This window comes from Athene cunicularia, assembly GCF_003259725.1.
Source record: "Athene cunicularia isolate RWA chromosome 5 unlocalized genomic scaffold, athCun1 chr5_part1, whole genome shotgun sequence".
Taxonomy (NCBI): Eukaryota; Metazoa; Chordata; class Aves; order Strigiformes; family Strigidae; genus Athene; species Athene cunicularia.
This window is the reverse complement of record NW_020799101.1, coordinates 18,685,702-18,698,297: the sequence shown is the minus strand read 5'-3', so window position 1 is coordinate 18,698,297 and position 12,596 is coordinate 18,685,702. Positions and strand designations below refer to the sequence as shown.

The 12,596-nt window shown below is 35.4% G+C and overlaps 1 protein-coding gene across 6 annotated transcripts in view; it reads right to left on the bottom strand.

The window, feature by feature from the left end:
- The window catches only part of NRDE2 (NRDE-2, necessary for RNA interference, domain containing), a 35,024-nt gene that overhangs the window by 20,318 nt on the left and 2,110 nt on the right, over window positions 1-12,596 (bottom strand). For 2 of the 6 annotated variants that reach the window (XM_026848988.1, XM_026848991.1), the window contains exons 2-6: window positions 7,691-7,799; window positions 5,419-5,643; window positions 3,202-3,351; window positions 1,286-1,745; window positions 681-1,083 (exon numbers count right to left, since the gene is read on the bottom strand). In XM_026848988.1, the coding sequence (XP_026704789.1) occupies window positions 681-1,083; window positions 1,286-1,745; window positions 3,202-3,351; window positions 5,419-5,643; window positions 7,691-7,799 (1,347 nt within the window). Of the gene's footprint in view, window positions 1-680; window positions 1,084-1,285; window positions 1,746-3,201; window positions 3,352-5,418; window positions 5,647-7,690; window positions 7,800-8,934; window positions 8,993-9,134; window positions 9,154-12,596 lie in introns of those variants that run through there. The other 4 variants (XM_026848992.1, XM_026848990.1, XM_026848989.1 and 1 more) reach the window with 4 other exon arrangements.

Genomic DNA, 12,596 nt, shown 5'->3' with positions numbered 1-12,596 from the left:
ACCACCCGAGGCAGAGAAACTAAACTGAAATAGGATAGATTAAGTCATTTAGCTCCAAATAAATTTAAAACCCATGCCAGAACTGAGCACGAACTCATTTCTTACCTACATCCAGTCCAGCATCCTAACCATCTGACTAATTTTCCTTCCAGCAGTAATTATACATGGTAAATACATGCATACAATAAATACAAAAGGCATGATCACATGATATTACAGTTTAGCATTCTTCATCTATGAACTGGGATGCTCATGAAAATTTCACATCAGACTTCCCATGTCCCTCCTCTTTTCTAAATTAAAATAATTAACTATAAAACTTTTGAACAAGAGATAGTTGTCTTTTTTTTTTTTTTTAATAAACTTTTTTCAAAGATAAAAGCTCATCTCTCAGTTGCTGGCTCCAATTCTCCATCCTTGACATTTGTACTGTAAATCATTCAGAGCGTTAGTCTTTACTGGATGTTATATCACAGACTCACTTGGGGAAGAAAATCATCTGCTATATCCGTATTTGGTTGGAATATCTGCTTTCATTCTCAGCTAAGAAATCAGGATGCCATGCATTTTGAAGTGAATAAAAACTTCCCATTAAACGCAGGAAAGTCTGTTTTACTGAGAATGTAGTCAACTCCTATGAAGACCCTTCAGCCCATAACAGGAAACAGAAAGAACCTTACCTAGCATAGCTTCTTCTGTGCCAGGCAGAAGAGGATGTGATACCATGCTGCCATCTTGTACAGCTGCCAATGTAGTCAAACATTTTCCATAGAGACTATTGATTTTTGAAACAGAAAAGGTAGTGAACTGACTTTGACAGAACAGAAGATACTTCTTCCACAGCTCTGGATTATTGGGATGTAAGAAAATTAGCTTCTGCCACTCTTTGATTAAAGCTGGTGGTTCCCAGAATTCTGTGCAAAGCTTCAGCCTGGCAAGTTTCAGATCAACATTACCCGGATTGCTTTCAATTGCCCTCTCTAAAATGGCCAGTTTCTTTTCTAAGATTAACTTCAGTGATTTTCTTCTTATTTCCTGCTCTCCTTTACTGGCATATGGGCTAGGTCCTCTCATTAGTTCATCCTTAAAACAAAAAGAAAAATCATTATAACATTAGGAATAATCATCACTAGAATCACAAGAAGAATAGTGACACCTGTGAAGACGAGTTAACAGCTCGTTTTTCACCAACAGAAAATCTACAGTCCTAAATAAATGAAACTACAACATAACATTCATGTATTTATTACTTATAATAATCAACTAGGTCTGTCAGAACACATACCTGAAAAGAAACAAATTCCATCCAGGCATTAATATCTCTTGGGTTTTCTCTGACTTTCTTGTTATGTTCTTCTACTTTTGCCATTAGAACAGAGTTAATCTTTATCCCAGGCTCTTGAATAGTTTGTTGTGTATTTACAGGCTCATGGTCTGCAATCCTGCCCTCTTTTCCTTGTAGCCACACTGTAGTTGATGTATCATAAATCCCAAGAGGATTTACCTCCATTGTGTCAGAAGGATCATCAGTTTCCACTTGGAAAACTGGTATAAAAGCAGCTGGGTGAGATGGACTTTTATTGCAAACAGGAATCCCATCTGTGTTCAGCATCTTCACATTGTTCTTTGTGAAGTAGCGCTCAGGTCGCCTCTGTAATTGCTTCCTTTTTGATGCAGAACTGTCCCAAGTTATACACTGTTTCTTTGCATCTATGCCAAGACAGGACTCTCCTCTCCTTTTATATCTTACAAGGAAAAATAGAATTAAACATATTCTAAAACATACATTAGAAAAGATACTGCCTTTCTGAAAGAAAGCATGGAAGAAATACTTTAAGTGAAGTTGATCCAAATAACGTATGCATAAACCTTCAAAATCATAAGGACTTGGTAACTTTCTCCTTATTCAAGAATATAATTTATATTTTTTTTTCAGTGTCATCAGAATTTTTATTATCATACTAAGCTTCCTGAGACAGTATCTGTCATACCCAGCAGACGAAAATTTTTTTTTCCTCCTATCATTTTAAGTCATGTAGACTAACTTGAGGAAAGAACAAACCATTACTTAAAACTATTTAGTTTCTATTATTTTAAACTGAAAAATCAGACACCAGTACTCCAGTCTTGTAGTATCTTTCTGTATCCTTAAGCATTTCATATGCCAAGAAGTGGGCACGGGGGGGGAGAGGAAGGAGAGACGACGTTCATAAAGGCCACAATAATCCTACAGATTAATGAAAACGCAATCTTAAAATATTACCAAGAATGTCATTTTAGTGGCAGACATAGTGATGTACAACACTAAAGTAACATTTTTCATCTCAACAGCTGGCTAACAAGACAAAGGTGACAGAAAACTGGAATGGATTGTAACCAGGCAATTTTACTGCAAAGGTATAAATACACTATAAAAATAAAGCCCTTAAATCCTCCCTCTTCCATAAATACATTTTTTATATAGTAAACAATTTTCCTTGAGAACGTCAAGAAATAAATGTATGTACATAATGCATGAGCCCAGTGTAGCCCTTTTAGATGGGCTTCTCTGTTAATGTGAGGAAATGTTCTGAAGGGTCATCATAGTACCAGTAACCCACTAAGAATGTTGAATACGCAATTTCATCTACACTCATTTGAAATGTAGCAATGCACGACAGATACCCTTTGGTAAAAAGTCTGGGTGATCTAACACAGAATTTGTTTGCTAAGAAAGTACCTATACAGGGTTTTTTGCAAGGATATCAAATTACTCAAGTGAACCTCTTGACAGATTCAGTATGGAATAATCATTACCTTCATTTCCCTTTCAGACACAAAAACAGAAAAACAGAGATCAAAAAGAGCACTCGCCCAAAGATGATCTGTAACAGAATCTGGGACTTCCGACCTCAAAATCATGCTTTTGAATCTGCCCCATGCTGCCACCTCCAGAAGGCAGTTCCACAAGCTCACATGCCTGCCATCTACCATACAGAGAATGTTTTTAGAAAAAAATAATCATGCACTTTATTCCCATTATTTCATTATATCTTTTGCCTTTTAAAATATTTATGCCCAATGCAAAGTTTTGGAAGAAACTATTCAGTTACCTTATTTTCTCATTGTGACATAAAATTTCACAGCCAGACTTGAGTTAATGAATCTTGAGATAGTGACTCTGTGATAGTTTGAATACCAGTAGAAAGCAACATACAGTACCTTGCTATGTCCCCTCGATACAGAGATTTGTAGGCCCAGTTTGCAGGGTCTGGTTTCTTGTCTATTCTGAAGGTTTCTGCTGTGAAATCCTGGATATCATCAAGCCAAACAAAGCGATTGCTGGTAAGATTTGACGTTTTCTTATCTAGACTGCAGAAAAGTAGAAGTATATTCTAAACATTAGTGCACATACTCAGCATTTACAAAACCCAGGAAATACTGCATTTCTGTATATATAATTTAATTTGCTCAGTCATGGTACATGACTTTGTTGCATACATCCATTATTGCAAAGTCAGTCGTATGCTCAGAAAAAAAACAGTAAGAAATACACTAATAGCACTATCAAAACAAAATACAAACACTTGCTCCTCTTACACTTTCGAAAATTGGATTTATGATGATGAAAGGCAATAACCAAATTTAACCAATCAGTTGCTCGGCAAACTATAATCTAAAAGCCATATATATATATATATATATGTTGTTATGTTGATTAGATGGAATTACACTCACGCATTTGATAAAACAGTGTGCAAAGTGGCTTATGGATTACAGTTGTACAAATGAACTTAAATGGAAATTGCCACCTGCCTCTGAACATAGATAACTATGAACTTCCAATCTGAATTTATGTTACAAATATGTAGCTTCATAAATGAGTTTTATAGTTTCGAGAGGCTTTCTAACATTTCTCAAGACCTACTATGCTTAGAGCAATTTTGCAGTTCAGGTTTCAAAAACAGTCTCCTTAAAACTCAGTATTCTCTCAGTATCAACAATTTATGGAAAGCAGTAAAAATAGACACCCTGAAAATACTTCAACCCCTTCATTTGGGCAAAGCGCTGGCTGGTTGGCCCAATCTAGCAAACAGCTGATGAACCAGGTGCAGCACGTTAGTCCATTCCATACAGCCCAGACACCCTCCCAGCAAAGACGAGAGTGACTGGACAGAGCAGAACGGTCTTAAGCATCCCAGTGATTTTTACTGTTTCCTCACAGTCAAGTACACCTTGGCCACCACAAGCCAACAGCAGAGTCTTCATAAGGGAGGCAGTGAGTATGGGTAGGGACATCAGACAATACCTCCACTACCATTCCTCCACAGGGAAACAATGATAAGATCCCATGACATAGACACATGCCCACCAGCCCGTGCTCTCAGCTTCTGGTTAATCTGCCCTGGGAAAGTAGTAAATTGGGGGAAAGTCAAGGACTGCCTGGACTACACCCAGCTGTAACAGCAAGACCTCAGTGTCACCAAATCCTCACTCTGTCTCCAGGAGCAGCTACAGTGCTGTGAATTAGAGCCAGAGCTGCTGACACTAAAGAAAAAACAGAAACTAAGGAATCTGAGAGAAGCAAAATGGCTGTTCAAGCCAGCAAACATGAAGAGAAATAGAGAAAGGTGACCTACACAACTAGTTAGACTGGGCCACTTTGAATGAAATGATCAAAACCCAACAGACTGAGAAAAGCACAGCCAGGTATGTCAAACCTGAATACTCAGTGCATTCACAGAACCTCTTTTACTGCTCAAAGATCATGCTAGTCACTACGCATCTATTTTCTTGTTCCACAGAAAATGACACCTCCACTAATTACACAGCACTTTAGAGCTCCTGGAATTAACAAAAAAGATCTAGCAAAACAACTTTAATTGTTTAAATAACCATCTACATGTACCATGAGCAAGAAGTATGAAGCATTCAGCATGGAGCAATAAATGGCTGGACATAAAAAAAAAAAAGTTAAATCGTACAACAAACTTTGTCTTAATAGGAAAAAAATGAAATGTTAACTCTGCGAAGAGGAAGTTATATTACAAAGCAAACACAACTGTATATTAAGACTTTTGCATTAATTAAGAATGATGTTTAACGCAGTCCTTCTCCAAACTCTCCCAAAAGAAGATCCATCAAAGGAGAAATGATGCTTACAAAAAGTCAACATAAGCCTCTACATGTCTTTAAAAATAAATTTAATTACACCATACCATGCTTTTTTCTGCACAACAGTATTTCACAGAATATTTTAGTCACAGTTTTTCAAATATGATTAAGCAAGTGGTTCTAATTCTATTTTCATTGCTTTGAATGCAGGTTTAGTCATATACAGCTTAGAAAAAAAGCTGATAATTTAATTCATAAAAGTTGGAGAGACAAGTACAAGAACACAATGAATTTACACCTTGCATCGTATTAATAAATACATACTTTGCTGCTGCTTCCTTTTCATGATTTCTGACACTTCCTTTGGCCTTGTCACTGATGTCCTTAGTGTCCAGATCCAATTCACTGCTACTGGAGTCCCCTTTGATTTTTTTTTTTGTCTTCTTATAGTGGTGATGTTTTTTCTTTTTCTTTTTCCTTTTCTTACTTGACTGTTTCAGACTCTCATCTGTATCACTCTCCCCTGACAACTCTGATCTTGAAGTAGTCCTGCTTGGAAACAAGTATATAAATCTCTATATAACTATATATCCAAGTAGCAAAACTGTAAAATAATTTTGAACTTTCTTATGGTGGTATTATTTTACACTTTACATTTATTCTCCCTGTATTTTTGGAGAACAGAATTAGCAGCAACACATACAATGGAAGTGATATAAATTTGCATTAAATAACAACTATGTTTATTTCTTCAGCTGCTGGAATTACTGACAACCAGTCTTAAAAGATTTAATAGTCGAAGGCATTTTGAGGTGTGATCTGTATAAATATTCACCTATTATCATTGCCAAACTAAAGAAGATGACTGAGCTGATGAAATTTCCTGACTTTGCTAAAACAACTTAGGTCAAGCTAAAAGGATAAGAAATCTTTCAGGGTGACCTGCAAAAGAAAAAAATCTGCACTTTTTTCCCTTGTTTCTTTAGGATTTACATAAGAAATATCAAAAAGATACTTCTAAAATCGCTTCCAGATTAGAAAGTCAAATCTCACCATCAAGGAACTTTTGATGACTACTGAATTAATGTTATCTCATATATATATATATATATACATACACACACATATACATAATGTAGTAACAAACACTGACTTACTGACAGATCACAGAAAGGACAGATAATTTTGGCAAAACACGTGTATGTCATTGTACATACTACATACACTCCCATACTTAACAATCAACTGAAATAATGGAGGTCTTCTTTAACCATTAATTAAAGCACGAGCTCTTTTTAAACATCTTTTTTCTGGAATCGTTCAATAAGAGAAAGGTGTGACAAATCTCAGTATTTCTAATATGCCAATAAAAGAAAATGCAGTGTTTCAAAAGCAAGGCACCTCAAAAAAAACCCCAACCACCTTACCCGATTTACTTAAGGGCACTAAGAAAAAAGAAGCCACAGGAGAACCATTAAGAGGCCTTTTAAAACAAACACACACACTCCCCCAAACCATAAACACAACCCAACCTCCCCCCAAAACCACTGACTATGTTGGAATAATTAGTTTTTACTGAACTGAGAGAGTACCCTAGTAACAGACAAAAAGATCAAACATTTCTCTGTACTCTATTTTTTGACAAATTCTTTCTCAAAGATTAATTAATATGGTGGCTACTATGTCATTCTATCTGAATGGTAATTTGTAAATTCTTTAGTTTTATGACATTAAAGTCCTGAAAATATTTGAAGAAATATAAGCAGAATGTATGACTGATAAACAGAACCATGACTGCATTTCAATCACACAATACATGTAAATGCAAGAACAAGTATACTAAAAGATGTATTCAGCTGAGATTGTAATAACAAAGTCATTATCTACCATGACCACCAACAGTCATTGTAAACACAGGCACTTGTATAAAACGATTTTTGAACTTGGCAACTGCAACTCAATTCCATTAATAATTAAGTGCTACTCATATAGTGCAGATATGCCAAGTATAGCAGCTATTCTGGTCAAGGTATTAAAACTAGTTCCTCAGCAAATGTGGCTGCTTAAGGATCATTTCTGTAAAAGAATATAATCACCCGCTTCAGTGATCAGCATGTTCTACACAGCCAAGCAACCTGATATGTGTAATATTTCATTAAATCGCACCTTCAACTAGATTTTGAAAAGCAAAAAACTCAACTGTGAAATGGTTGATTGAACTGGTTTCCACAGAGAAATCACAAAGATGATGCTTAATCTTTACATTATTTCAAGGGTCACTTAAGACATTCAAAAGCTAATGAAGGATCATGATCACCCAGTCAACTTTCCACTCCAAAATAACAATGATTTAAATGCAGCTGTGAGAAAAAAAAATGGGAATGTAATTGCATAAGTATAATTTTTCATTATTTTAAGTTAAAAGACACAGAAGCATTATTCCCACTTTTATATATGACTCAGTTCAGGCCTTTTTAAATACTGAACAGTGGAATGAAAAGCAGCCCTAAAAGCTCCTGATTCTGGTCTCAAATAACAAAATATAAGCAGGACAAAAGAAAGAAGCTATTTGAAAAGATACTGAAGTATATCCTGCCTTATTAGTGGTGACTTTTCAGGGACGAGATTTGCAACTTCTGTAGTGCGCTGATGCAGCAACAGTGCATCTTCCGTAGAGAAGCTTGGGTTACTAAGCCAGTCCAATTCTGCAGGTAAAGAAAAGTGTGAGATCAGTACAAAGTAGCTTGCTGGGCTTTTTAAAGTTTGGGGTTAATCTAGTCAGCAGACAGCTAAATTCACAGCAAATGTCACTAAATCATGTGTAATAATTGAGCATATCAGAAAGCAGTTCATGAAATTTCCATTTAGCAGAACACTAGGTTCTAATGAGGTAAAATATTTAGGAGCTGTAATTTGCCATTGACATCAATCAAAGCTTAAAAAACCCACTGTATAATAATACTTAAAAGTTTATACTAAAAGCAGATAATGTGTTTCATATATTGCTATATACTTAAAAAAACCCAAATCTGTCCAATATTAATTTTCACCATGTAAAATTCAAACTTTATATATTTATATGTTGTATAAATGTAACATATATGCATAATTAGATAAGATCTTTGAATGTATCCTCATGTGGTTAACATATTAATTATAATTTTTATATACAAGCTATAATACAGGTATTTACATATTTAAAGGGTAAAATTGAAAAAATTACAAACAAAAGGTATAGTTAATGAATGCAATACAACTTATGCAAACTCGCAAAAATGTACTATACTCACTGTATGGAAAATATTTTTAACACTGTTTTATTGATGGGGACACCCATTACTGACAAGAATACTCAAGTGTTTTATATAAGGTCAAAACAGGTCACTGGATTCTCAGTTCTCTAACCACCAAAATCCCACTAGACTTTTAAATAGTGTGAAAAAAGGCTAATTGATGCTAATTTTGATGTATTAGTCAGTATTAAGCATTCTGTATCTAGACCTCAGCCATTTCAGTCATCAGATAAGACCAGATACTGACAGGATGTGAGGAGGAATTTTTTTGCAATAGTTTTACTAATATTAAAACTTCTGTAACAATTTTCAGAGAGTCATTTCTAGAATTTTTTTAAGTATGTGAAATTTTCTAACATATTAAACAACAAATGTTATTTCACATAAGCACAAAATTTAACAGCAGCGTCTCTGGTGCCAGACCGCAGGAAACAACAAAAAGGAACAAATTTGCTCTCCCTGCCTGTTCTCCATGCTCTTTACAACCATTTCTGTCTCAATGTTCTTCCTGTCACACTTTCGTCTTTGTGCTTTTGACTACACTGACCTCTAATTCTTAAATAGCATGAACTCATTGCCTGACAAGCCATACATCTCTCCTCCTTCTAAAGTATCTTTCAGACATAGCTCTTCACAACGAAATTCTTTCTTCTGTCTCATGTCCCCGAACTGTAGTCCACAAAAGGCTTTAAAACGGAGCAGGCTGCAAAACAGTTTGTTAAGTTAAATTCATCAAGGAGTACATACAATCAAGCAAAGCTCCAGTTTGCATTTCCCAAGAAACTGCCCCTGCTACCAAAGGCCCCATGGGGAGGGCCACCCTCCCTGCTGGCTTGTCTTGAAGCCTCCACCTCTGTGCAGAGAAGAATCCACAATTCACGGCACTGTCAGGACCAAAACATACTTCCCACTAGCGCCCCAACCAACACGCTGCAAAACAACTGCACACACCACTTCCCAGCTCACTAAAATGTAGAATCGAGACTGAAACATAAAAATCCAGCTCTGTAACATACATGCATATTACTGCCTGACAATCAGAATCACCAAATCTAAGGCAAATACACTACCCTATTTTATAACAAATCAAAAAGAAATTTTTCTTTCTCCTTCCAGGAAAATACATAAGATATATTAATGTAAAATTACAATAAAAATTGAAACCTTAAGACCGTGATCTTTGCTTTCCTATTTAAAATATGATAAAAATCTACTGTTTAATTTAAATTAATCCACCCTGGCACCAACGCCTTCATTTTGAGTATGTGTCTACGATTCTAAAACTGTAAATCTACCACAAAGCATTCTTCCAAAACCTTTGGTGAGCTTAGAAGAGAAAGATTTATGCTGGATAATATCCAAGCAACATTTCACTTGCCTATCAAAATAATTATTCAGCCTGCTGGGGAATAAAGTGTTATGCAACAATAAATTAATTTCTTATTTCGATCCTGTAAGAGATGTATTAAGAACCAACCTAAAATCATAATTACTTCTTAGAAGAATTGTATTTAGTATTTTCCATTAAATACCAAAACGTTCCTCACAGATAATTCTGTAACCATTACATACTTAAAACACACAGGATTTAAATAAATTCATACACCTAACTACTGCATAATCAAATTGGAGTTAATAATTCAATATATGTCACACAGTATACCAAGGGCTGCTTTTTACCTGAGATTTGAGGTATATTTATTAAATGTGATATTGATTAAAAAAATTATCTTCCTTATACTCAATTATTTCAGTTCATTTTGGTAATGAAGACAGGGTGTAAAGGAATGCAGGAGCAAACTGCAACCCTACAATGAGTTTCCACTGGTCACACTCTGGTGTTCCTTATACAGAGATAAATTCAGCGAAAGTACAATGGTCCAGAGCTCTCCAGAATTCAGCAAATGAAACTAAACTGTACATAAAGCCTTTTATTTATTTACAGAAATAAAGAAGATATTTAATTCCCTAAAAAAAAAAACACAAAACACCTTTGTTTTGACTTGTGTTGTATTACCCAGCACCACCTACCAAACCAGAAACATTTACTCATTGGGAGAGTCTCTAGTGTAAAAGAGATATACAGAACAAAACTATTAGCCAGACAGATCGCCTTAAAATTATTATATCTATTTGAAAGATATATAAAACTTACCTAATTTGTCTTTAGCAAGATCTCCAATAACATACTTCAGCACTAAGATATTCTCTATAGCCTTTGAGCTTCTCTTCTTTTTAATAAAATCTGTTTCTTTTTGTAATGTGCAATAAATCGTTTACAAGTATTATTTTTTGGTTAAAAAAATTTATAGTAAGGTAGTTCTGTATTGATTTAAGAATTATGGTTCAAAAATCACCTGAAATATATTAATACTAAAACTCATGACACTTAATAAAACACTGTGTTATGTTGTTTTGGGGTTTTTTTTAATTAGCTCAAAAGGCAGAATGAAGTTAAATAATTTGCCTTCAGTCACACGGAGTTGTTGATGACAAAAATTTAAAATTCAAGACATACAATATTCAGACTATTAGGAAAAAAGTCTAAGTTGCTTAACTTTTCAGATCTTGATCTAAGGTCTTTTAAAATGCTGTATGCATCAAAACAGGCTTTTCATTGATTTCAAAAGCATACTATCAGGTCTTCCAAAGAGTAATGCAGACAGTGCATTTTTTAATACGCTTCATCAGTGTTAACACTTTAGATACAGACCAGCCCAAGCTAGGAAAAAAACCCGTTTGCGTACAAGTATGCTAGATTTCAGAACCTCAAGCATTACGGCACTACAGTGCCAAGTAACTTCCAAATGGACATACAGATCCTTAGCAGCACTAAGAGCTTCAGCCAAAGGCAACTGATACATTTCTTTTTAAAATGGCATTATTGATCACATTAACAGAAAAAAAGGAACACCGAAGAAAATAAACAAAGAAAGTAGTAAAGCTCCAGCTGTTTTAGAAGACAAAATAAAACATGGGGCTGATCAACCATATAAATTTCCCTGGGGCACAAAGCACACTTTAAAGAGGCTACACCTGAACTGGCAAAGAGTGGAAAGCAGTTATCTTTATATTTCTGTTTAAAAAGCTGTTCCAAGACCAGAATCACATTCTTAAATAAAGAGTTGGAAAAATTTTTATACGCCTCCTCTTCCCAGCAAATTAATCCTGCAGCTCACAAAAGGGTGAATGAAGCCTGGATTTCTGAGTTCTGTCCTCCACCCTTTACACTCCCCACTGCTGCCACAGTTTCAGGAATTATCTGGGTTCTCTAGACCCTTCTACAGTACTTTGCCACATCCCTTAATTATTGGCTGGGCAAGAGGCAGCCTGTGCTGTGTCAGATTGTGATCGCTGAAGATGTTTATTAGTTGGCTAATGTACAGACACTCATTGCCAAGCCCATCCATCTATCCTGGTAACAGTTCAATTCACGTTACAGCCTCTCTTGCAGCAGTGGCACTTTATCTAGATTCATCTTTCCTAAACAAACGTAGATTTTCACAGACCTCCTTTACTTTTACCATTTCTCTTCCCCCACCACAACAAATTCGACTGAAAGGGTTAAAACTCACGAGGAAAAAGAGAGATACTGAGGAACTAGCTGGCAGACAGATGCATAGCAAGCATGCATGAAATCAATTTCCACTGAAAATTTGCCTTAAATATAGCAAAATAATGTATATTATCACCATTACCTATTACAAATTAACTTCCAATGTGTCATTTTGACTTAAATTTACTTGAAAGTATTTTTTACTCCCTTACAGATGCGAAGTCACTCGCTAACTTGGTACAATATGATTACAACAGTGAGCACAAGCAGAATAAGGTTTATTTTTCATATTTTATGGTTTAGGGCCTCTAAGGAAAATGCACCTTGAGAAATGGAGTCATAAACATTAATCCCCTGACTGTGCCTGTAGCTTGGTTCTACCTGAGCAGATGAGATCAAATTGCATTTTTAAAACATTGAAGAATCACGCTGCAAGAACCAACCCCTGTAGCAGTCGGTGTGCCTCTGTGAATACACCAGGGAAATGTTTAGAATTCTCCAACTGCAATATTTTCTGAACAATTTAATCAAACTGACCTAATACTCCGGAAAGAATTGAACAATTTTTTCCATTACACAACAGACCAGTCCAAACTTCCTTGTAAATAATATCCAGAGAAACAGTTAGCTGGATACGAGTATTTCAAACACCA